This window comes from Brachycentrus maculatus, unplaced genomic scaffold (assembly GCF_059751285.1).
Source record: "Brachycentrus maculatus isolate JH-2025_06_01 unplaced genomic scaffold, ASM5975128v1 h1tg000071l, whole genome shotgun sequence".
Classification (NCBI taxonomy): domain Eukaryota; kingdom Metazoa; phylum Arthropoda; class Insecta; order Trichoptera; family Brachycentridae; genus Brachycentrus; species Brachycentrus maculatus.
Window position 1 is genome coordinate 929,964 of NW_028280825.1, and position 27,523 is coordinate 957,486.

Here is a 27,523-nt window from a genome sequence, read left to right on the forward strand (position 1 = left end):
TTGTGAACAAGTATTTAGGCACACTCAAAATATTGTAAATAGAAAGAAAACTATAATAAATAAAGATTTGGAAAAAAATGTCCATGTTTTATGAAACATGGATTTTTTTACCAAATCTTTGTCGAACGTAATATAAAAATATGATCTCATTAAAGCAAACAGGGAAAAGAGTGAGTTAATTAAGCTGTAATCCTCCAGTTTATGCGATATAATGAATGCCTCCCTTACGCGGGTTAATATATAATATTTTATTTGTTCAGTTCGCCCCTAAAGTAAATTTACACAAAGCTCCTCCTACAGAGAATGTCTGCTACAGTAACAGTATTTTAATGAATCCATTCTGAAAATTGCCAACACTTTTTAGCGTACGTAAATATTTTAATAAGGATTTACGACGCTTTTTTTTAAAACCTAAATATTCAATTACGCTATTGTGAAATCAAATGAAAAAGCGCGCGCATTGTTCGGGCATGTTTTTGCGTTTAAAAATCCGACTAAGCCATTTGGTCGAATGATGATAATTGCGTTATTTAATGAGCACCAATTACGAGATATTTAATGAAAAAAAAATACTGTGACTGCTTATTAGTGATAGTTAAAATGATTTTTAAACATTGCGTTATTACCTAGATAAAGGGAATTGACAATTTTGATTTATAACGGCCACATCATTAATCTGATCGAACATAATGCTGGGTTTGTAAAAAAATTAAGCCAAAACATCGATTCTTCTAGTAAGATTATTATTATTATAAACATTTTTTATAACCTTTATCCGCACTTAATGGTGCATAGGGCACTGCATCGTATTGACCCTGTGTTATCGTTATCGTTACTTACATTAGGGCAAGGTGATCACTCCTGCGCTTTAGGGACCAGTCCAAGGTAATACGAAATAAATATTAGAGTGAAAATTCACTAATATTATTTTTACTCCCCCCATTAACAAAACACGCTAACCATAACACCATTCTTGTATATTACGTCATCACAACCACTTTATAAGCAAATAAGTGCCTAGGCTTTTAAATTAGGATATTCGCAGTTTTGAAAATGGAAAGTTTTTTTCTTGTTTGAAATAGTATAAACAAAACTTAATAAGTCTGGCCAACACAACAAAACAAGTTGAGAAAACATACATTTTAATATGGGGAAATAAATTTGTCCGGTAGTGTAGAATCTCAAAAAGTCTCCTAACGACAAATGATACATGTATGTACACTGGTGTAAACAAAAAGTACAAAACTCTCGCGCAAGATTTTCCGAGATAAAGGAGACTTTGTGCCTCGCGGTGTGTGTATAAGCTCGTCCCACATCTGCGGATGCCATAATACTCTGGAGGCATTTCCAACCGCAAGTCTTTTCTGCGATATGTACGAGCGGAAGATGATAGTGATGGGCGCACAAAGCTCAAGGGAGCTTCAAAAAGCTCAATCTAGTACCGGCAGACAATGCGAGCACATTGGGGTACAGATACTAGTATGCAGAGGAGCTTTCCGCGCTACGGAGCGAAGGCATGTGAGGCATTTCAACCACATGACAATACTTTGATATTCTTCTGACTTCGCATCAGGTAATATGCATTTTTTTATAAATAACGATGACACATTTCCGAATTACCTGCACGAAAATTTTCATTAAGTATTCAAGGATAAATTCTAAAATTATTATATCAATTATTAAAATTTCAAAGACAGTTTTTCAAAAAAAAACTAACATAACTGAGATATGTATTTTCCCCGTTGTTCACGATAATTTGGCTATAAAGGTTCAATACGCGATAAATCGCAACTTAATTTTCTTAAAACCCAGATAACGTTTGAGGTTATTTTTTGTTGTTGTTTAAATGCCATTTTTGTATTGTAAAAATAAGTTTTTCTTCGATATAAACATATGGTTTTAAGAATAAAAAATGTTGTTGTAAGTAAAATGTTAAAAAAATGGTTTTAATCTTTTTTCATATTCTAAAAAAATCTAATAAAAAAAAACAAAAATCGCGAAAACACGACCGAGCTCTAGAGCAGCCGTCAACTTCTAAATTTGAAGATTGCCAGTTCCCCCTTTACAATAATTGACATAATCAGAAGAAAGGCGTAGTTCACATACACATTAGAACAAACCTATATATGGATGTATATAAAACATGTATTATACTTACAAAATATAGTAAAAAAAATAAAATCGAACCTATACCAAAAGGCTTATTAAAATAAACAATGTGTCGGATTTGTGTCAATCAAAGCAGATAAATTTCAAAACAAAGATACTCGTAGGTACTATTACATATAAAAAAAAACAAAGATTCAATTTTGTTGAATAAATCTGTCACATTTAAGGATAACATTTTTCTAACAAACAATAAATTACCTACCTACCTAAATTCGTAAGAGACTAATCTTGTTATTGTTGTAGTTATCATGTTAAAACAAAAATAAGATAAAAAACATTTATTGCTAATTATTTCTTAAGAAATTTTTCTTCTCACCCTTATTCGCAACCAGTGGTGCATAGCGTACTGCATCATATTGACGCGGTGTTATCTTGGTTGTTACATACAAGAAGGCAAGGTGATGAATCCTGCGGTTCAGGGACCAGTCCGGGATAATATTAAATCAATATTAGAGTGTAAATTCCCTAATGTTTTATATCATACGAAATAAAATAACATTATTTACTCAAAAACTTCGAGTAAATTTTTGAAAAAAAAAAAACAAACTAATTGGTATTTATATTTAATCACCATGGGCACCCTATGAGAGTTTTAAAGGTTATGTGGTGACAACTTTACATCCTTGAAGTCTTTTCTTTTAATTTATTTATAGATTTGGCGCTTGATTTGTAGAACTCCATTTTCATTTATGCATTTAATGTTAAATCAAATACTGATTTTTTAAATCTACTAAGTTGTATTTTATTGTTAAAAAACACAAAAATCAACTGTGAGACGATTGTTTAGCCTGATTATGGCATTTCCAAACGAATGCCATTTTTTTTACAGTGAAATACAACTTAATAGATTAAAAAAATCAGTGTTTGATATAACATTTAATTCATAAATCTTATATTTTCAATTGTTCTGGAAATAAAATTAAATAAAAATACAGTGTTTTCCATTCGGAAACCGTGCCTGCATACGGTTGCACATAGAGTACACCGATATCGCATGAGCACGAGGCAATATTGAATTTAGGTTATGCAAAATGCAAAGTGCATACCCGGTAAGGGAGCGCACGTGCCTCCATTGTATCCCCATAACGCGATACCGTCGGAACACGTCATTTTACAGGAGCGGAATTCGAAGGGAAATCCTGTTTTGATAGATACACGCCTGTATTGAAATGTGAAACATCTTGAAATTGTTATGGCAGCCGACTCGAATTCCTACCAAGAATTTAGATTATAATAATATTACGTTATATAACAGTAGATTATGAATACTATCCTATACATCTTTACGTCGAGGTAACGCTGAATTGTAATGGAAATAGATTAGCAGGTAAATTGGTTTATACGAGTACATCTATATACTATAATCTATAAACTTGATTTTTCAGGATATCGTTTTTAAAGTTTAAAAATATAATCAAATGTACGAAAAATAAATATCAAGCCACTATTGAACTATTTACTGTTCAACAGATCTGAATGTTTTTATTCCATTTCAAAAACATCTAGCATATTTCATAAAATAATAAAACAATACCTTTTCTTCAAAATGCAAAAACAACACATTCTGCCCTGTAGCGGGTAAATATTTCGTTTAAAATATGCCGCTTTTGCTGGGATATAGTATATTTTCAGGGCATTCCGAAAACAGACACAACTAAAAATTTACGATTTTTGATATATGTACTTATGACGTTGTTGAAAGGAGTGAGCGATGTATACATTTTGCAAATGTATAACTTGTAAAATCGCGAAATTTGCACATAATGTTTCTCGTGTTTCGAGTAACTTGAGTTATTCCGCCTTATTTGCGGCATCAGCTGGTAAATATATTTATTGTAGCAGAAAGATCAGCAACAATTTTCAAGCGGCTGTATTTGAAGACAGGGTTGGCACATTTGCCAGAAAATTTATTTGAAAAATAATTTAAGAGTTAGTTATATTTCATTTATTAGATCAAAAATTGGATTGTATTTCACACGGCTAGCTTCGAAAACTACGGATGTTGTCATCAAAAAAACATGTCATTCCACAAAGTTGATTTCAAATCAATAAATAATACAGTAATATTTCACTGACGGGGGTAGGGGGGGAGACAAATTTTCAAATATGATTACAGTTTTTAGAAATCATTAAAAAAAATCATTTTTGGGAATTTCACTTTAAAAGTTCACGTGATGAATGTTTCTCAGGACCCGAATTCTGTTTTGGCGGGAAGGGGAAAATTTCAGACCAATATTTTTTTTATGTTTACAAACTCAACATTTCCAAGTGATGTTTTTCCTATAATATAATTCATTGCTACCCATATAACTAACTAACAAACCATCATGCTGCTTCCCCGCAAGGGTAGGTAGAGAGAATATAAGCTTTTGTATTTGCCTCATATCAAACAATCGTCGCCTCTTGCACATTCATGCATCTCTTATTCATTCATTCATTCACTACTTAACTCTCTACTTACTCTTAATTCATGATATTTCAACTAAATACCGTGAGATTTTTTGGTTCTTCAACACGTCGATTCTACAGAAAACAAAGGCGAAAAATGGCAACCCTAGTATAGGACTATATTTTTATTTACTGTTAAGACGGTGAAATAATATTTTATGGAACAACGATGATATGCAATGAACTCATAATTTTGCTATATATTAATCAGCAAATCCAATTTCCTTTCCCTTAAGAATATTAACAATGAATCAATGATAAACAAATATTACTAATTTTATATACGCTTATGACACTAATGTATGGAAGCGAAACATGGAACTGGCAAAGGAAGGATGAAAGCAGAATGAACGCTGTTGAAATGCACTCCCTCAGACGAATGTGTGGAAAATCACTGTATGACAGAATTAAAAACGACGATATAAGAAAGGCATGTAAGGCTGAACGAGGAATAATTGAAAAGATTAGGAAGAGTTCTTTGCGGTGGTATGGAAATGTGGAGCGAATGGATAACGAGAGAATGACTAAGAAAATATATGTGGTGAATGTGAGAGGGAAAACAGAACGTGGACGACCGAAAAAGACTTGGCACGATCAGATCAAGCAGAACCTAAAATCTGGCGGTGTCAAAAGTCTGCGTAATCGGAGGGCATGTATGACTAGATGTATGGATGTGAAGGAGGCGAGGAGTGTATGTCAGGACAGAAGAGTGTGGCGTTCCATCCTCTCTGCCTACCCCTGCGGGGAAACGGCGTGATGGTAGTAGTAGTAGTAGTAGTATATGCGCTTTAAAATATATCTCTTTGATACACCCAAATAAAATTCAAAATGTGAAAATTTTAAAAGAAACTTTAATAAATATTTATTAACGCCTAGTTATTCTACTAAAACTTTATTTTTTAATATATAAAACTTGTTTTCTATATTAAATATTAAAAATCAAACACTCATTTTAGAGTCCAATAAAAAGTTTTTTTGAAGTACATGAAAACAGAATTAGTGACAATTGTTTCGCCTTGTTATGGCATTTTCAAACTACTGTATTTTATCTTAAATTTGTATTGCAATGTGATATTTAACTCTATATTATTCTACACGGCTTTCCCTCGTCGAATTTCACAAAAACACATCTAAAGTTGTAAACTTTATTCAGCGGTGGTTGCGAATCAAGAACTTTACGAATAATATTAAAATAAAAGTGGGTTTTTAAAAATAAAGAAAAGAAACAGCTGAATAACATCAGAGAGGAGGGACAAAGGGGCTGTAGAATTTGAGTGCCCTCAAGTGACTTACTTAAACTAGCTCACGGAGAAGTGTAGTTTCAGAATGTACAAGGCAGAACCATATTTATGTACCGTAGAACGGGGCTACTTGAACTTTGATGTGTTACTTGAGCCCAGTACAAAAAAAAAGTTTAGATCTGTATTTGGTCTACCTCCGTAGTATAATGGCCAGCACGCTCGGCTACCGTACTGGAGGTCCCGGGTTCGATTCCCAGGGAGGATCAAATAAATATAAGTGATTTTTTCACTGTAATATTTATTCAATATTACCCTGGACTGGTATCTGAAGCGGAGGGCTGATTACATTTCCTTCATGTTAATGATCAAGATAACACTGCGTTTATATGATGCAGTGCCCTATGCACCATCGGGATGCGGATAAGGGTTTAAATTAATGAAATTTGGTCTACAATAATGAACGTATCGACATGAATAATTGTTTCCCTGACAGGTGACACTTATTGTCACGATACGTTCATTATTGTAGACCAAATGCAAATTTAAAACTCTTTTTTGTACTTGGCTCAAGTAACACATCAAAGTTCAAGTAGCGCCGTTCTACGTTACCCATATAAAGAAGTATGGGTGCATAAATTTACTATATAAATCAATTAATATTTTTAAGGCGATATTTGAAAGGCATAGTTTGCGTTTGACGTTGAAATTATAACAAAAATAAATAGAAAACAAAATTAAAAAATATTTTTTTACTAAACTACAATTAATAAATCACAAGAGCATTCTTTTTCAATACGTAAATAATAATTAATACGAAAAACTTCTGCTTTTATGGCTTTTCTTTTTGATTTGATGGTGGGATGGCGAGCTTATAATTATAAATTTATTTTTAAAACACAATGACTTAAATAACATTCTAAAAATCCAATCAACACCAGATTAACAGCATTCTCGTATGTATACGTACATATACGTCAGTTAGATACTTCGAATATGGTTTGAAAATGCCCTTACATGGCGAAACAGCTTTCACAATTAAAAGTGAAAAATCGGATTTTCGTTAAAAATAAAAGGATATGTAATTTTAAAAAGGTAAAGCCAATTTAATACCATAAATAAAATAAAATCAGCTAAAAGGTACAATATATTTACAAGACAATTAAAAGAAAAATGTTACAAAAATTTTCTAACTATATAAAAAAAATTGCTGCATTTCTTCCTTAAAAAACGATCCATTGCGAATTTCGTGTCTCTCATTTTACCCAAAACCGATTGGCTGATTGCAACACACATAAAACTGTAGGTTTACTTAATAAATGTTACCATGAATCATTTTTCGGAAGTAAAACTAAAACCAGGCGCGAATTGGTACCAGATTTAAAAAAATGATAATTTTATACAACTCGAAGTAACACGTCAAGGAAGGGAGACACTTTACAATACCCACCGGGCCCATATACATACTATTATAATAATACCTCTCCTATTCTGAAATGGCTGTTTCTGTGCTCAACTTGTTCAATGTACTTGTTCAAACCGCTAACCGGCAATAAAACTACACGTATACAATGCCAGAGATGCTATTCACTAAATATAATATATTTATTTTATTTCACAATTATTTTAATGATGAAATATTATATTATTTATTGATTCGGCATAAACTTTGTGTGCAGATTATTTAACAAAAAAATTATACACTCGTATAATACCACTTTTAGGAAAAAAAACATATCACATTTTCCATTATTCATTGATTCGGCATTTACTTTGTGGAATGAGATGTTGATAATTTTAAAAATTAACATCAAATGTATTTGATAAATTTTGCGAAAAGGAGATTTTTGATGAGAAATGTACATATTTCTAGGAAAAAAGATCTTATTTTTCATCATTCATTGTTTCGGCATTAATTTTGTGGAATTACCATCAAATGTATTTGATTATGTATTAAAAATTAACATCAAATGTATTTGATAAATTTTGCGAAAAGGAGATTTTTGATGAGAAATGTACATATTTCTAGGAAAAAAAGATCTTATTTTTCATCATTCATTGTTTCGGCATTAATTTTGTGGAATTACATGTAAATTATTTTAAAAAAAATAACCACTTGTATCATACCACTTACTGAGTTTTATTTCATTACACACGACTAGTTTCGAAAACTACAGTTGTTTTCATCGACAGGTGGTTACAAAAACTAACGAGCAAAAAAAAATCATTTGACTGATAATTAATTAAATTATTACACTCAGATACGTAACAAGGGTCAAGTCACAATTTAGAAAAAACAGAAATGTGTACATTAAAACAAATTTTGATTCAACATTAATTAATAACATGCTTTCTCAAAATACGTCACCATTATTATCTATGTTCCCATTGCAAAAAGTCTCACCCCTTAAGCCCCCCCCCTCTATTTATTGCCCCACCCACCTCTGCATACACTTGTTTTTTTCTCGTTAGTTTTATTAAGCACCTGTCGATGAAAACAACGGTAGTTTTCGAAGCTAGTCGTGTGTAATGAAATAAAACTTAATACATGGTATAATACAAGGATATATATCTTTAAATAATCAACAAGTGATTCGACAAAATTAATGCCGAATCAATGAATAATGAAAAATGAGATATATTCCTAGAAATACGTATAAGTTTTCTCAAAATCTATCTAATACAATTGATGTTAATTTTTTTTAAATTATCGACATCTCATTCCACAAAGTAAATGCCAAATCGATGGATAATGGAAAATGAAATATTTTTTTCCTGGAAAAATGTACATTTCTCATCATAAATCTCATTTTAGAAAAATCAACGTAACACGGAGATGTTAATTTTTTTAATTATCAACATCTCATTCCACAAAGTAAATGACGAAACAATAAATAATGGAAACTTAGATGTTTTTTCCTAGAAAAATATATTTTTCTCATCATAAATCTCATTTCCGAAAAATGTATCTAATACGGTTGAAGTCAATTTATAAAAAATCATCAACATTTCATTCCACAAAGTAAATGCCGAATCAATGAATAATGGAAAATGAGATCTTTTTTCCTAGAAATATGTACATCTACCATATCTCTCAACAGAAATCTCACTTTTGCAAAAGCTACCAAATACATTTGATGTTAATAATCATCTTTATAATCTGGAATGAATGTATATCTACTAATTACGAGATAAAGTTCGCGCTAGAAATGTTATATGGTATCTGTAGCCGGATTAATTTGATATTCTGTCATGCGACATCCCCGAAATTCCACAATAATTAATAAAATGCGGACAGTCGTCATCGGGCGAACTCTATCTCCGTCTTTCCGCCGAAGACCGCAGATGTTTTTTTCCCCAAAAATGTTAATTTATTAAAAGGCCTTCCAGAAATTGGCCCCCTCCCCCCGACCGCCGCATTCCGGAGTAATTACTTTTTAGGCTTTATGGTCTGGCCGCCATTTTGTTTAATGGGCCCGGATTACTTGGACAGCTAGATTATGGCGTTCATAATTGTTTACGCACCCTCACAGTGGTATATTATCCCATGGCATTCTATATAAATGTAACAATCATCTTCAAAAATTAAAATAATTATTACGAATAATTGTGAATTTAAAAGAAATTTCATATAAAAGAACAAAATATAAGCACTGAATATTTCCATGAGTGCAATTAAACGTTTAGAAGTAAATAAATCACCTAAAAATGAGTACAAAAATCGTGATAAAATAAAAACTAACTAACCATCACGCCGCTTCTCCGCATGGGTAGGCATAGAGAATAGAACACCACATCATTCTGTCATTTTAAACATTCTTCGCCTCTTCCACGCTCATGCATCTCCATTATTACCGAAATAACTAGATTCGCGTCATTCATTTTATATTATTTATAATGGAATAATAAAAAATAAAAGAAATTCGATCAAATTCAGGTTCTAACTTTACGAGGTTTCAAGCCTTGTGGTAAATTATGACGGAAAAAACAAAAAACAATAAGAAAATATTACATTATACATATTTGTAATAATCAAATAAGTAAATTAATAATTTAGGAAAATAATGTTTAAATACAATGATAAAAAATAATTAAAACATCCTCCTTGATGTTCTACCATATATAACGTACGTTTTCTTTAAGCGTATCCACTAAATTGCATTCTTTTCATCCCTTAGTTCGTGAACAGTGCCTACAATTTCCGTTCTTTTATGTGTGCTGAATACTCTACGTTCATTATGCGAGATTAAATTCCAAAGCATAAAGCGTTTTAGGTATCAACAATTTTCAGAAATTTCGCATAAAAAACATTTACGCGGGACATTGAAAAAAGTTGTTAATAAAACGTTTTTATTAAATTAGTATGCCCGACGCTTTAAAAGTATGTCAATTTTTTAAATATGTACGTAAATCTTTTGTTCACTTCCATCATATGAGTAATATATAATTCCAAAAAGCTAAATATCTTTAATTAAAATTTGTCTGTAATGGCGTTTTTTCGAAATGTTAGTTCAAACACAATTATTTTAAAATGTTTAAATTTAATATTGTTATTAGATAAGTTTCTAGAAAGGAAAACAAAATTACGAATACGATGAGAGAATAATTTTATGGCAACATTTGAAGCGCTAACTTTCTGATTTTCTTGATAACTTTGTTTAAAATTATAATAGAGATTCCCATCCAAAGTTTGATAACCAACCACCTTATATTTATATTGATAGTAAACTATATAATTTGAAGTATAAATAAGTCTTTATGAAGAAGCCGCTTGCTTCGAAACCGGTGAAAATAATAATAAGGTCATAATATGAACGTCATACGATGCGTGGAGAACTCAGTTGTACCACAATTCTAAGAAATGCTATTTACATATGTTGATATTACCTAAGTTTTTTTTGTTGATATCAAAACATAGAAGAAGAATATATAAAAGACTGGGTATGAGTAGATATGTAAGACTGGGTATTTTATTATTTTAAAATATTATGAATACCTATTGGACGTTAATAGATATTATGAAAAATTAAAGCCACTGGAAAGAAAAACAAAAGGTATTTTGAGGGTAGCGAAGAACTTGCAAAGCCTTCCAAAAAATAAAATTATATGAAGAATTCTTTGAAAAATAAGTAATTTATGAAATTGGACATAATGACTGATAGAAAGCAAGAAATATTAAATGTAGTAGATACGTAGAATCGAAGAGTCAAATGCAGCCTTTTGGAAAACGTGAAAAGGTTCAGTATCACTGAAAACAAAGGAGAATGCTTTCTAGAAAATGAAAAAAGGGTCGATGGCATAGGGTTGCACATATAAATGTAGCTATTATGTATATACAATGTACAAACTACCAACATTTTACATAAATGTTCAGGAAAATAAGAGTACGTACATAAATATAAAAGAATATATTGTATTATCTTAGAAACTACAGAACATCACCTTTTCTTCAGACAAGAAGAATAAAAATCAACAAGAAAATAAAAATAAATGTGCATATTTTTTAAATTTATGTTTCAGGTTATTTAAACGTTGTACTTATTTAGATAATATGTCAAGAATATCATATTTTCATTTAAAAAATACATATTCGTAAATAAGGTTTTGTTCGCCTTCGTAGGGTAGCAGTAAGCTCGTTTGGCTAGAATGCTAGCGGTCCCGGGTTCGATTCCCAAGAAGTAGAAACTAATTAATGTGACTTGTCATTTTAATAGTGATTCCATAGTACTCTAGAACGACGTCTGAAGCGCCGAACTAATCACCTTGGCTTCATAGAACTGAAGATTGAGATAAAACTCTGGTCGATGTGTTGCAGTGTCCTATGCACCATAAGACGTGAATAAGAATTATAATTAGAAAAAGTAAAGAAACAATGTTTTTTATTTAGTCAGTCCAATAAAAATATATTTGTTTAGCTACCGTTTATATTACATCCCTAGAAAACGTATTTCCCAAACATACGAAATCATGTAGGTACCAGTTCCAAAATTACCCTATTAACAACCATTTTACACCCAGATCTACATTAATCTCTTTCAAAAACCATGAATTTCAATTTATCAACATTCATCATCAAATCACTTTCCTTGCACGCATTATTCACCTTTGACACTAGCGCCTGCAGATCTTCTATACTATTGGCAATGAGCACAGCACCGTCAGCATACAAAAAAGAACAGAGAGTCAAACGATCATTTTAGCTGCCATTTTTAAACCTTTTAATTCTTTCATGAAGAAAGACTTGAAACGTTTAAAAAGAAACCACGGTGAAATTACACATCCCTGTTTAACACCCTTAGAGATGTCAAACCAAGATGTAAAAGAACCATTTTTCGTAATGCATGCAGTGTTATCCCAGTACAAAGCAGCAATGCCTTGGATAAGTTTAGTGCCAATTCCATACTCTATCATACGCCTTCTGCAAATCCATAAATGCCTTTTAGTTCTTTCATACAGTTATCAGGTACATTTTCAGCCATATAGCCTTACCTTCTTGCAATAATCCAAGATGTCCATTTTGTCTTTCATGCACGAAGAGCCGGCTGTAGGTTTGGTGTTGAGGTCCGTCTCCCAGCGGCCCTGGTCGTTCATGAACTGCGGGTGGTAGGCGGCTCCGGGGTCGCACAGCGCCGCCACCTGCGGCTCGAAGTGGGCGGCGGAACCGCCTCCGGACGCGGCAGCCAGGGCCTAGAACAAGACACCAAAGATTAGTTGCCATAGTAAACAACACACACCAAAGATTAGACGCCACAGTAAACAACACACACCAAAGATAAGTGTCATAGGAAATAATACACACCAAAGATTAGATGCCACAGTAAACAATACACACCAAAGATAAGTGTCATAGTAAACGATACACACCAAAGATTAGATGCCACAGTAAACAACACACACCAAAGATAAGTGTCATAGTAAACAATAAACACCAAAGATTAGATGCCACAGTAAACAATACACACCAAAGATAAGTGTCAAGGTAAACAATACACACCAAAGATTAGATGCCATAGTAAACAATATTCACGATGACATATTTAGAGTTAAATACAGTTTTTTCAATTCAAATTGGACGTTTTACAAACCAAATCGGACGCTGTACAAAAAAAAATAAAAAAATAAGATGCCATACTAAACAATATTTAAAATGATATATTCTATACTGTAATTCAGATTTTTTGGTTTGGCATCTGGCAACACTGAGCACAAGGCAACAAGCAAGCAGTAGTGTTCTAAACGAGCACTGATCGCGGTCAGTCAGCAATGCCGTAACGTCGTAACGTAACATGCTCGACGCGAGCGATGTGACGACGTTACGTTACGACGAAATGCTACGGTCAGTCTACACCATTATATGTCAGTATTAGACGGGACAGTAATATTCCTATCTAATTTCTTAAAGAACAATCAAACATGAGATCTTTTATTGTATCTGTATCAGGACCTAATAAATCATATTGATTATCCATTTCACGATAGCCATAATAAAGTATATGAAATGTTATTAGTTGCTTGTCTAGACTTCTAGACGTTCTCACCAGACGTCCCGAGAGAGTAGAAGTTAAATTATATCGAATGGAAGCTCTCGGCAAAGTTTTTTTATATGATCATAGAGGACTAATGTAACTACTCACGTCATAAATAACTGAAGCGATATAATAATGAAAGTGTCTTTTATTTATTTAGAGAAAAATCCAAGGAACGACATATCGCCCACTCCTTTGAACAACGTCATATATATAAAATCATCAATTTTCAGTTGTGCATGTTTTCGGAATGGCCAGAAAATGTACTAAATCCCAGCAAAAGCGGCATATTTTTAACTTAATATTTACCCGCTACAGGGCTGAAAGTGTTGTTGCATTTTGAAGAAAATGTATTGGTGAATTATTTTTTAAATATTTTAAATATTTTTCAAATGGAGAAAAACTTTCAGGTTGTACCTAAAAAGATCTGTTGCACAGTAAAAAGTTAAATACGTAGCTTGATTTATTTTTAATATAATACATTTTATTTTATTCTTAAACTTTACAAACGATCTCCTGAAAAATCAAGATTTTTGATATTTGACGTTCTTGAAAGGAGTGAGCGATATGGTCATGGAATAATATTTTTTAAAGCTTTTATTTAATGATTCGTACTGAAACGAGGAATAGAAATTTATTTACATATTTTATTATTAATTAACATACAATTAAAATAATAAAATAATACGCATTTTTTTATTTTAAACTTACTTTAAACTACCCACTTCCACATTCGATTATTGAATAACTTTTTTTTAAATTCCTTTTTTTAATGAATTTATGGATTATGGAAACAAGTCGTATAACTTTGTATGAATTTGAGCAAACAATAAATATTCTTTACTTAACTTCCGAAGAAAGAGTCAAGCTCTTGTGCTTGGAGAGGGAGTTATCTTATTTTGGTTGGTTGAAAGATATTGCTTTTTAGGAATAAGCCCGCAAATGTACTTATTTATTTTCTGTACACGAAGTTTAAATAAATAAATATTATAACTAACTAGCTAACTAACCATCACGCCGCTTCCCCGCAGGGGTAGTCAGAGAGAATCGAACGCCACACCACTCTGTCTTTGCAAACATTCTACGCCTCTTGTACATTCATGCATCTCCTCATACATACCCGCCGATTATTACGACTCCTGACCCAGTCGCTTTCAAGTATCTGACATACCTGATTGTGCCAGGTTTTCCTGGGTCTTCCTCTGCTTCTAATAAATATTAATTATAGAAGAAAGCGAATGCTTAAGCCACTGTTTTGAAATTTTCTATAAAATGCGTTGAGAAACATAGTAAGTACATTTATAAAAAAAATATTGTAAATTGTATGTATAAATACATATTTAAAAAATATTTCGTGTAAATATTTCTGACGTCAAATGCAGGTGGCATAATATTCATGTATTCAAGTTTTGTACCCTCATCAGCAAGCTGTCTTGAAAATACTGTGAAATCTGTTTTGGACGAAACTCAAAACACGTGTAACACTTTTTTTTTATAAATGGCTTAATTTAAGGCTTAAAATTTATTAATAAGTTTTTTTACTAACGAAGATTTACTCATGAACAGGAACCGCGAGTCTTGCGATATATAGCCTATTAGCGAAACCTAATCGGCTGGTATGTATTTAAAAAAAAATATTTAGGTACATTTATTTAAATCACAATTTATATACGTTAAGAGTTTTTTTTTGCAGAGACCCACCAAGCCACCTTTTGTGTCTTGTCGGTGGAGTTCTTTTTCAACAGATTTTTTTATTGTTTTTAACGATTTTAACTTAACATAGACACAAAAAAGAGAAAAAATTCAGAATATAAACATTTTACAATTTTCATAAAATTAACTCTTGATCATTTACCCATTCCTTTATTTTTCCTTTGTTCCATATTTTATTTTGACCTTTAACATCCGTTGGCAACAAATTAAAAATTAAAAAGATAACAATTATAAAGAGATTATTGTTTATAAAGACGTTTGCTTATAGAGTGGTGATATAAACTCTACGGTAAGGAGACGTGATAGTTAGCTTTAAAATACCAAGTTCTAATTAATTCCAAATTAACTTAGGTACATGTTTGTAAATGATTGATAGTTAAAAGTTTAAATTTTTTTTTTTTTTTAAATATTTTTACTAGTAACATAGTTTACATTTTTTTATGTAATTTTAATATAATATAATGTAATATATAATTTTATGCGGTAACTTACGAAAAAAGAGTCAAGCTCTTGTACTTGGAGAGGGAGTTATCTTGTTTAGTTTTTACTTTTCAATGATTGATTGTACTTGGTATTTTTTTATCAATACCTATAAGCACAATTCTATCTCTGTTTTTTTTACTAGTAAATTTGTTCCGGTCCATTCTTAATACATTGTGCTTATTAAATCCTAACTCATATGATCGTATGTCTGGTGTTAGTCACGCTAGGGTTAGAATCACCACATCATAATCGAGTGTAGGATAAGCGGATACTAGTGAATGTAGTTTCGATTTTAGGCCACGAACATTTTGATATAAATGCTTTTTCATTGCATATTATATATTTTATATTTAAAAAACAAATTAAAAAATCGTACAAGCACTGCTTAGATCATTATAAACAAATAAATACTACCATCTTATTTATTCTTCAAAAGTACGCTTAAGACAGAACTAAAAGCGGTAGCAAAATTGCATTCCAACCCCCGCATTGCAGGATTTATCGATTTCAAAGTAAAATCGCAGCAGCGGCAGCAGCTATCTCGAGAACAATTTGAGAGAAAGTCCTGATAAGCCCTTTGAGGCGGCCTCACGTCTCTGTGCAGCCGCCGGAGCCGCGGGGAATATTGAACATCATCACTTATGTATCACGTAAGTTTCCGGCGCTACGGCCGGAGCCGCAGGCCGCGGCCGGCTGGCGAACATCTGCGCCGGGGCGCCGCACTGCGATTTTTAAGAAATCAAAAAGGCGCTTTGAGTAAAATTTTCACCCGGTTTCATGCGGGGTGTTGCATAATAAATACAACATCGGCTGAAAGGGTGTGATAAAAGTGGGTACCTAATACATATCTACAGATGATAATGGAAACATCGCGGGTTTGTAAGTACCTATTTACATACATATAGAATGGATAGGAACATAGCGTGCATGTCTGTTATAAACAAAAAAATTCGGTGTTTGAAAATTATGGAAAGAAAAGTTTATTTTACTTATTGTTTCGGCATTCATTTTGTGGTGAGAAATGATGAAATTGTAAAAGAAAAACACTTGTTTTTTACCACTTTATTTTATTATGACGACTTGTTTCAGAAGCTATGCTTCTATCTTCAGGTCTAAATATAAACCTTAAAAGAAAATTTTAGTTTATAGTTAGACCTGAAAATGGAAGCATAGGTTTCGAACTAGTCGTCATAATTAAATAAACGTAAGTAGTAAAAAACAAGTTTTTGACATGAACAAGTAAAATTTAATTTAAAAATGGATATAAATTACCATAAAGAGAGTGCAAATTGATTGATAGTAAAAAAAATACACAGATTTGATAATTATTTATTATCTGACACTGAATTATTCACAATTAATATTAGTAGTCACTTTCTATCCTGTGTAAAATTCACCATTCTAGAAATAATTGACAACCACACTAAAATTTCGAAAGTTAGACATCTGTATTTATGCTGGTAAGTTTTATTTTACGTTGTATCGATCGTGATAACATTTCATAATTGTGATATGCACGGATAAAGAGATTTTTAAAAAATATGGCAGCAAAATATTCGACGAAATCACTCGCATAGTTACCAAAACCTGAAAAATGAAATTGCCTTCCGCTAATTGCATTTTGCCTCGAATGTCGCGCATAAGCGAATAGGATATTACCCACCATACTTGTATTGAAAATACTTGTTTTGCCGCGGTTGGCCTTTGGCGAAAAAAAACGGCGACAGTTCAAAATTCGAAAAGCGACACTACAAAGTCGGTGGGAGCGTACAATGCGCGCCGGATAGGTTTTTCGCAAAAAAGGTTTTTCGAAACGGCAATGTGCCAACACGACCGCGAGTTTGGTCCTTTTATGAGACAAAGCGGCGAGCGCCGGGTTAAGCGAACTGAAACATCACGGAAGAGAAACGTTAGAAATGCTGAAAGATTTTTTACGTACAATTAATACGTAGAATAATATTCCGGACCAGACTGCAGACTAATGCGTTAGTTAAAATACAATTTGATTAAAGTTTTGTACTGACATTTCTCGGTGGAACGGCATCTTATAAAATAAAATAACTATGTAGTTTTTTTTCAGATTAATTTTATTTGACCAGCAACCGGGTTTTGTAGTAACCGACATCATCAGACTGGTCTTTGTAATCGAGATGACAAGACAAGAAAATGATGAGACTTACTTTCCCTCGAGTGAATTTTCAGAAGAAGAAATCGAGCAACAAGCTGAACCTAATACTAATGCATATTTAGAGTGGTATTTCGATTTTTGTTTACGCGAGTGTTTTTGCCTAGAATTTTCACCCATGAATTACATGAAATTATAGTAACTTTATTAACATAAGGAGTAAATCCACTCACGAGTAGGCATAGGCTATGAAACTTATAAAGTTGAAGCTTGAGTAGGGACATAATAAACGGTGTTGCATAGCTAGATTTCAGAGTCTTAGGACGTTAGGTAATTTAAAAAAAAAAAACAGTTTTTGTTGAAGAAACTCAAACATGTATTTTTTATGTCATTTATCATTTTTCAATACCTTACAGCAATTTCCCAACATTTATACAAAGCAACACAATTTACATAGAGAAAACTAGATGACGTAAAATTTACGAAAAGCGCTCAAGGGAAATTTCTCAGCGCGTCCGCTAGAAGGTTAAGGGTCTCTAAGATCCGACGTTCTGCGGTTCAGATACGCTTAGTGTCTAAGAATGTTACCTTAACTAGGTAAAACTAATATTGCATCCCCATCAATTACGGCGCCACTCAACCCAACCTGAAGCCTCAATCGAGAGTCACTTAACCACAAAATGGCGGCGCACGCAATACAGTAAACCCCCCTATAACGTTGAGATAAGTAACGTACTTTCGGAGGGAACGTTATAGAAGGTAAATACGCAACCAAACACAATTGGGCGTCTGTGTACCGGCCAATATCGAGTCGGAATCGGATCTAGCTGACTAATTGAACTAAACACTAATCCCTTTCCCTGCCTACACTGGGGTACTTTTAGAAAATTTGGTGATGGACTTACGATCTTGTATTTATTTAGATTAGCAGTGACAGGTATATTGAAAGCTTTTAAATGTAAATTCACAGTAAAATCGGGATACAATTTTATAATGTTTCACATTTTTAATAAATTTCGCAACTTAGTTTAAAAAAAATATTGCTTAGCAAGAGCAGATCTGTCAGGAAGCCTAGATGCTTCTGTATCAGATCTGGACATACGGTGGGACAGCTTTCAATAACCACACACAGTTCGAGAACACAACCATGATACATGATTTACCCACAACGAAGGTTTGATATTCCCGAGAATTAACAATAAATATGGGTGTAGAACATTTCAAAATATCGTTCCAAACATTTTTAATTTGTTGCCGACGGAGGTAAGAGGTCAAAATAAAATATGGAACCAAGACAAAATAAAGGAATGGGTAAATGAACAAGAGTATTTTATTTTTAATTTTTTTCTTTCATATTTGTGTGTATATTAGGTTAAAATAGATAAAAACAGTAAAAAAAGTATGTAAAAAGAACTCCACCGATCAGACACACAAGGTGGTTTGGTGGGCCTCTGCGAAAAATATATAAAATACGTTTATGATTTTTTTTAAATGAATGTATACAGTAAACTGTCGAAAAAATCGTTTTTATATTGTATTTTAATTTAACCCAAAGATTGCCATAGACGAGATATCTGACAATGAAAATTTGAAACTGGTTTAACTTCAAGGATAAAACTCTAACTATCGATGCGGGCTATAAAATTTGGTAAGTGAATTATAATTTAAAAAACATATTAAAAAAAACTACCTTTAATTTTCACAATTTGTTTTGACTAACATCCCAAGTGCATGTCAGACCTCGGCTCCTAAAGCATGTTTTTTCTGAAACCCCTAGTGCATGTTGGCCCTCAGGACGTTAAAAATCGCATGTGATAAACATTTTGTGTCGTTGTAAGTGTGTTAATTGTGCTACGATGGTGACGGGTAGTATTGTTTGCATGCTATTGTAGTGATTGTCCTGACGAAGAGCCGGATACGTCTCGAAAGCGGTAGACATAAAAATCTCGGTGAGCGGTTATATACTAATAGTACTAACATTATTGTAAAAAAAAGATAATATTCGGCCTGGTGAGGTGTAATTTATAAGCGGCTATGATAAGGCTAATAATGACTCATTTTAGCCGTTTCCGCTGGTAAAAATTCAATTGAAAACATAAACCCTTATAACTTTCCTCCGATAACCTATCTCAACGTTATAGGGGGTTTCACTGTACTCGTATAACATGCCGCCAGCCGCGTGTTCCCAGCCGAGAAATTGGATTCCTCACGGAGCGAGTACGCCGAACAGCGGATAATTTCCACCGCCGAACGGCTGATAGGGGCTTTACGTAATTTATCGCATCAAAATATTGCGCATAAATTGCGCCTTGTGCGAGACTCGTCCCTGTGCCACAAAGGAAATTGTTTCACACGCAATAAAGATTAAAAATGACGTGAATCATTTGGAGAAAAATCTGCGATCCGCACAACTTATTGCCTTCGGAAAATGGTTTTCAATGGAAACCCCACGCGGTATTTTATCGCCTTTTTTTACTGTGAATTATTTATTGTACACGTTATTTTAAAATACGACTGATTTCGCTCTACGAAAACATGTTTTTTTAACATCAATAATAAATCAAATACTGACAAAAAAATTGACATCTCAATATAGATGAAAAAATATAGAAGTCTAGGCATTTGAGTAGAATTGGTGAATTGAGCACGTGTGTAAAGTGATCACTTAACTAGCCCTTGACAGGTCACAAGCCCTGTAAATGCCCAGATTTTTTGTATTATTCCTCATCTTTATTGTGATGATATTTTTTTTAACTCCAAAGTGGCGATAATCCAGATTAGTGAACAAATATTTGCGCACACTCAAAATAGTGAAATACTGACAAATTGAATAAAAAATCTTACAAAACGCATATTTTTATCAACGTCATAAAATCAGTACAATTTTTATTTCGACTATATATTATTTGAGTTAATATTTAAACACGGTATGAACATGGTAAAATTGTTTCAAAACCCGTCACGTTTTTGTCCAAAGAGTACAAAGAGAGGGTAGAAGGACCGGTAATGTAATGTATATTTGCACACATTCCTCGCGTCCTCTAGCAGAACGTATTTCGGTAAATATGCATACTATTCCGACTATTAACAAAATTATACGCCTTACCAAAGTTTATTTATTTTACGTCGGGTCCTTATATTAGAACCCTGAGAGCGTTGAAAGCAAAATTAGTTGTATAATAATTTGAATCTAAGCCCGTAATATTGTTAAAACGTAATTCCACATTCGTCCATATATGTTATGTATATTAGTGTAGAGAGCGCGGACTCTCCTTAGCCACACATTTCTAATTAAGACATTCCCCTCGCCTGTGTAGACCGTTTGCATAAAACCCACCCCCTTATGGTAATATACACAAAGCAGGGCAAACACTAAGGTCACAGCTTAAGGGTGGTTAAGAGACTGGCCCTGTAATAAAAATATTACGTTGTAACAACGCCGCACTTGAATAAATACGGTTATTTTATATTTTATTTTAGTGAGAAACCCGCTCGAACAAGTACAGTGGAACCTCTCACAACGATTAATTCGTATAACGAGCAAAAAACTCTGAAAAGATTGCTCCTCTAACGAGAGATATTTCGCAGTCCCTTTTTCTCGACATTCACTTGTGAGCCAGGACTTCCACGATGGACACACTCGAGGTGGATAACAACGATATTGAAGAGCTTGTGAAAGAGCAAAGTCAAGAGCTGACCACCGAAAAGCTTATGGAGTTGCGTCGTGTTTCACAACAAGATATTAAAGAGGCGAGTAAGAATGGAGGAGTAGGAAGTAGCAGAGCAACAAACTTCTAGAACAATAAGAGAAATGCTGAAATGACAAACTGTTGCATCGTATATTAAGAGGCATCACCCTAATAAGCTGTTGGCTATTCGTGCTACAAATTTATTCACTTTATAAAATTTAAAAAAACTTAGTTTTAACCATTTTTTTACTAATACAATTTAACCGACCGGTTTCGACAGTAACCTTGTCATGATTATAGTTTATTTTATTTTTAAAACATTAAAAACATTAAATACCCTCACCAAAAACTTCCACACACTCCGTAAAAATCCTAAATGTCATTGTAAGTTATTTAATTTTATAAAGTTTATAAAATGTGCCACAAAATATCTGCGCAAAACATTCAAGATACAAATTTATTCAATGATAATGAAGACACATTTTCGTAAAATTTTTAAGCGTCGCCAAAAAAATATCTTTAGACAGTTTTCTAGTCGAAAAGAATTAATTTTTTGTTTGCACAAATTCATATTTTTATTTCAGTGTTAAGTGTTAAGTATTTACACTCTTCTATCAAGAGATTTTATTTCAATAAAGGTTTGTAAAAAAATAATAATCAATTAAGTATTCTTTAGGCATGGAACGCATTATCGTATTTCATATTGATTTCTATGGAAAAAAATTCGCTTAACGAAGAAGATGCTGGAAAGAATTATGCTCGTTAAAAGAGGTTCCACCGTATTTTAAAATGATGTGATAAAGCTGGGCGAAGAAGGTAAAAAGGCGATTCTCGAGATTGTTTGCTTTTCGACCCTTCAAAAATAAGGGTGGATTCTAGCGGAAGGTGCGATTGGGAATGTAAGCAGTTAAGACGGGACTTTTACGAGAAGTGATCGAGTGACAATGAGAGAATAATACCCATCATAAGAATGCTTTATGATCATCCTCCGACACTTTATATTCTACGGTCCGATCTGAGATAAATAGCGCCATTAAAAAAGAAAAAGGGTTTCTTTACATTACGGTACTCTAATTTACGTAAAGCTGACAACCAATAGAGATTACGGTGAGCCCCGATTTTATTCAATTTCGAATAAAAAGAAGAATTCCTACAGGTCGTAACAGATAAGGAAAGAAGAAGAAATATACATAAAAAATATTCTCATAGTGACTAACGAAATCAAACAATTATACCAACAAAAAAATTAAAGTTCACATTTAAATCAACGAATTAAAACTTCTAGTTTTTCCGAAAAACACGATTGAAATATGTGTTTTCTTCTTCTTCAAACCCTTATCCAAAATCGATGGTGCATAGGGCTCTGCACTATATAAATGCAGTGTTATCCAAATCGTAAATACACGAATGAAAGATGATCAGCCCTCCGCTTCAGGTACCAGTCCAGGGTGATGTTGAATAAATATTAGAGTAAAAAAAATAATTATATTTATTCCCCCCTGGGGGTCAAACGGGGGACTTTCAGAACGGTAGCCAAGCGAACTGACCACAACATTACGGAGGTGGACAAAAAATATGTGTGCTAAAAATAAACCTTACAACAAAAGGGGCATAAAAAACACTTGTGTTGAAAACTCAATAATCAATGTAAAATATTTATAATATTGGCTTCACTTTGCTCCAGCAAAGCTAACAGAGCGAAAACTCGCTTAAGGCTTTCATCTCGTATAAAAACGGCAGCGTTTGGATATAGGTAGAGTTAGGTGTCAGAGATTTTACCAAAAATAAACACTTTCACACGTACAGGAGAGAAATTTTACACCAACCTTTTGCATATTCATGCACCACCTCCCCCTGCCAGAGGGGGTTGAATCCTGTGCGGTTTTCCGAGGATACACCCTTTATGAGCTTTCAAGGATACTTAAGAAGCTTTAAAACTGAACGAGACAAACAACGAGACTGTAAATTTGAATAGCCATAAAGTTAAATAACTTGCAAAGCAAATTAGAGACGATTTATTTTTAAAATATATTCAACCAACCTGCCGCCGAAATGTGACAAAGGAACGACTATTATATTTGCTGAGGGGCTGGTACTTAAAACTCGAAGAAAACTCGTTAATTTATCACGTTTATTGAGTTTATTACGTATATTGAGTAGGCAGTCGATAAACTTATATATTTTGAACGATAAATCTTTTACTATGGAAAATTGAAAATTAAATAAAAAATATTGAACAAAAGATGGAAAGTTGGAAATTTATTACTTACATATTACTTCTCCATAAAATGGTATATTTTATTATTTGGTAAAATAAAGCGATCATATTCGAAAATTCTGTATTTTATCTTATGTAGATCAATACCATGAAATATGAGTCATTGCTCGGATTAAATAATTAAATGTGGAAATGAAGAGAAAACCTATTTTTCACAAAGAAATTCAGCAGTATAATACACGCGGACATAATAAAATACATGTGGAGCCGATAAACAAAACTAAGTTTGAGGTAAGGTCATTGAAATATATTGCCTTTACCTAAATTAAACAACTGCCTGAAATACGAGTTTATAAAATAGAACCCAGTCAGGGGTCAAAATGAATGAACTGAAAAAATACTTAATCGAAAGAGATTTGTATTAGTGATCAGTTATATATATACTTCTTACCTTATGTTTTTTAAATGACTATTTACTGTACCTTTTATTGCTTTATATTTTACATATTGCCCTGTGTTATCTTATTTGTTTTTCAGTCTTGTTAAACTTAATGCCATGTCCCGAAATTCTTCTTTAAACCCTTATCCGCACCCCAGTGGTGCATAGGGCACTGCATATAAACGCAGTGTTATCTTGATCGTTAACATATGAAGGAAAGGTGATCAGCCCTCCGCTTCAGGTACCAGTCCAGGGTAATATTGAATAAACATAAGAGTGAAAAAATCACTTATATTTATTTGACCCATCCTAGGAATCGAACCCGGGACCTCCAGAATGGTAGCCGAGCGTGCTGACCATTACACTATGGAGGCGGAGTGCCAAAATTAGTTATTGAAATTACTCATCGGGAATATTTTATATGTGACTTATGTATTTGATATGTTAAAATAAATAAATAAATGTTGAAAACCCGAATTTTTTTTGTCCAAGAAAAATGATAAAAGACCTCATATTTTTATTATATTCTGAAAGTTGCAACACAAGAAATATGATTGAATCGGAACGATACTTTTCTTTGTTCGAGAAATCGATAAACTATATGACGGCCGATCGTTGCGTCTAGTCGGCGCTTTCTTTAAGAGTAAACAAAAAAGAAAAACACTGTTAATTGACGGCTGTAAAACAAGAAAAATAACAAGAGAAAAAATATAAATATAAATCACGTTTTAAGATCGAAAAAAAATCGGCACCGATAAAATATAACGTGCGATATAAAAATATATGAAGAATGAATGCTGGGAACAGAGTAAATGATGCACTGAAATCAGTTATAGCAAGTAAAAAACTAACAGCGAAAGCTACACTGGCAATGCACAATGGAGTCCTGGTTCCAACCCTAGTACGTATATGGATGTGAGTCTTGGAGTTGACAAATGAAGCATGAAAGTAGACTGAAGGCAATAAAAATGCGATCTCTCAGACGAATTTGCTGCAAAACGACGTATACAAATAGAGAAATAAGCATTTTGTCGATAAAATTATGAAAGGTGCGTTGTGTTGGTTTGAGCATGAGGAACGAATGCGTGAAGAAAGAAAACACAAATTTACAAAGCAAATGTTGGAAATAGGAGCAGGGAAAGACCGAGGAAAACTTGGCACGATCAAGTGTGTCAAATACTTGAAAGCGGCTGGGTCAGGAGTCGAAATAATCGTCGGGTTTGTATGAGGAGATGCATGAATGTGCAAGAGGTGAAAAATGTTCGCAAAGCATGGCGTTCTATTCTCGGTGCCTACCCATGCGGAGAAGATGGTTATTTAGATAGGTTCATTGATTTTTAACACAATATTTTAACACAATATTTAATATTTTAACACAATATTTAAAAAAAAAAAAAAAAAAAAACAACAAAATAATAATAATAATAATAATAATAATAATAATAAGGAAATTATCGTTTTTTTTTAAAGCGGACAGTTAACAAATAGGTACCGTAGAACGGGGCTACTTGAACTTTCATGTGTTACTTGAGCCCAGTACAAAAAAATATTTAGATCGTGGTATCGATCGAAGTATCATGACAATAAGTGTCACCGGTCAGGGAAACAATAAATCATGTCGATACGTTCATTATTGTACACCAAATACAGAATTTAATATTTTTTTTTTGTACTGGGCTCAAGTAACACATTAAAGTTCAAGCAGCCCCGTTCTACGGTACTTTAAAAAAATATTTATTGATCCGGCACTATGTTTGTGAAATGACACGTTGAAACAATTGTAATTTTCGAAACTAGTCGTGTGTAATGAAATAAAATCAATTATAATTAAAAGTGGTATTATACAAGTGTTTGCCTTGTCCGCCTCCGTAGTGTAATTAATGGTCAGCACGCTCGGCTACCGTTCTGGAGGTCCCGGGTTCGATTCCCAGAGGGGGGTTTAATAAATATAAATGATTTTTTCACTCTAATATTTATTCAATATCACCCTGGACTGGTACCTGAAGCGGAGGGCTGATCACCTTTCCTTCGTGTGTTAACGATCATGATAACACTGCGTTTATATGATGCAGCGCCCTATGCACCATTGAGGTTCGGGTGAATACAAGTGTTTAATTTGAAAAAATAATAAGTTCAAGGTTCTAATGATAAGTTCTCATTATGAGAATATTTTTATTATTTAATTATAAATTCAGTCTTATTACGTGATTACAAATGACACTTAAGTGGATTTGATAAGTTTCAGGAGCGAACCGGTGATATAAAGTAATACCTTCGTACTCGTAGGTACGTAGTTAAACAATTCAATATGTAAGCAAAGTAAATAACAGTAATTTTCCAAGTTCCATTTCTCCAGAGATCTTGAAGTGCTCGTATTTCTTGCTAACAGAACTTGAGATGAAGACAAACACTTATTATAACTTAGTAATTATAATAACGACGTATACTTAAGAAATAAGTGAACTTGTTAAAAGTAACTTAGTATTTAAAATGATACAATTAAGTTCAATAATTTTTGTCCGGCTCCTTAGAGTAACGGTTAGCACGTTTAGCTACCGTGATCGTGGCCCCGGGTTCGATTGCCAGGGGGAGGAGGTCAAAATATGTATAAGTGACCTTTCACTTGAATATTTGATTTAAAAATATACTTTATTTAAACATTTTCCGGGACTGGTACCTGCAGCAAAGATTGATCACATTGAATTCATGAATGTAACGAACAAGATAACACTGCGTCAATATGATTTAAACCGTTGGGGCAGATAAAAAAAATAGAAAAAGAATTCTTCGAATAGTAAACTTTCATATACTTACCCATAAAACGTTTTTATATTCTATTAAAATAAAAATTTGGAATAATTTTATCACTTTATCTTACTACTACCAAATAGTGCATAGGGCAACCAATCAGATCGACGTTGTGTTCACTTGATCATTGATTATATAAGGTATTTATTGATTTGGCGTTTAATTTGTAGAACTCCATTTTAATTTATGTATTAATTTTAAATCAAACGCAGATTTTTAAAAATTTTAAATCAAACACAGTTTTTTTGAGTCTACTAAGTCTAACTTAGTAGACTCCAAAAATCTGTGTTTGATTTAAAATTAATACATAGATTATATAAGGGTTAGTGACTAGTACATCGTTACATATTTTTTTATTTCAGAATGGATTTTTGCTTTTTTTTTATTGGTGAAGACACTATGGCCTAGGTCATATTCTCGGTTAAATTCTGAAAATATTACTTAAATATTGTGTCTAAAAATGTGACCTATCGTTTGACCAGCAAAATAACCCCTACATGTTTTAAAATCACGAGCATATGCGTAGTTTGTTTATGTTTACCCGGTATTTGAAAAAAAGAAAATGTTTTTGAAAATGGTAGATTTAAATTTAAAATGTTTATCGAGTCCTTGCAAATGGTGGATATTTGCATAAATAATAAAAATTAAGGTAAAAGGTAAAGGTTGG

The 27,523-nt window shown here is 32.8% G+C and overlaps 1 protein-coding gene across 6 annotated transcripts in view; it reads right to left on the reverse strand.

The window, feature by feature from the left end:
• Appl (amyloid-beta-like protein) overlaps window positions 1–27,523 on the reverse strand; it is a 320,865-nt gene that overhangs the window by 97,879 nt on the left and 195,463 nt on the right. For all 6 annotated transcript variants that reach the window (XM_088257169.1, XM_088257171.1, XM_088257168.1 and 3 more), the window contains exon 2: window positions 12,345–12,542. In XM_088257169.1, the coding sequence (XP_088113295.1) occupies window positions 12,345–12,542 (198 nt within the window). The remainder of the gene's footprint in view (window positions 1–12,344; window positions 12,543–27,523) is intronic.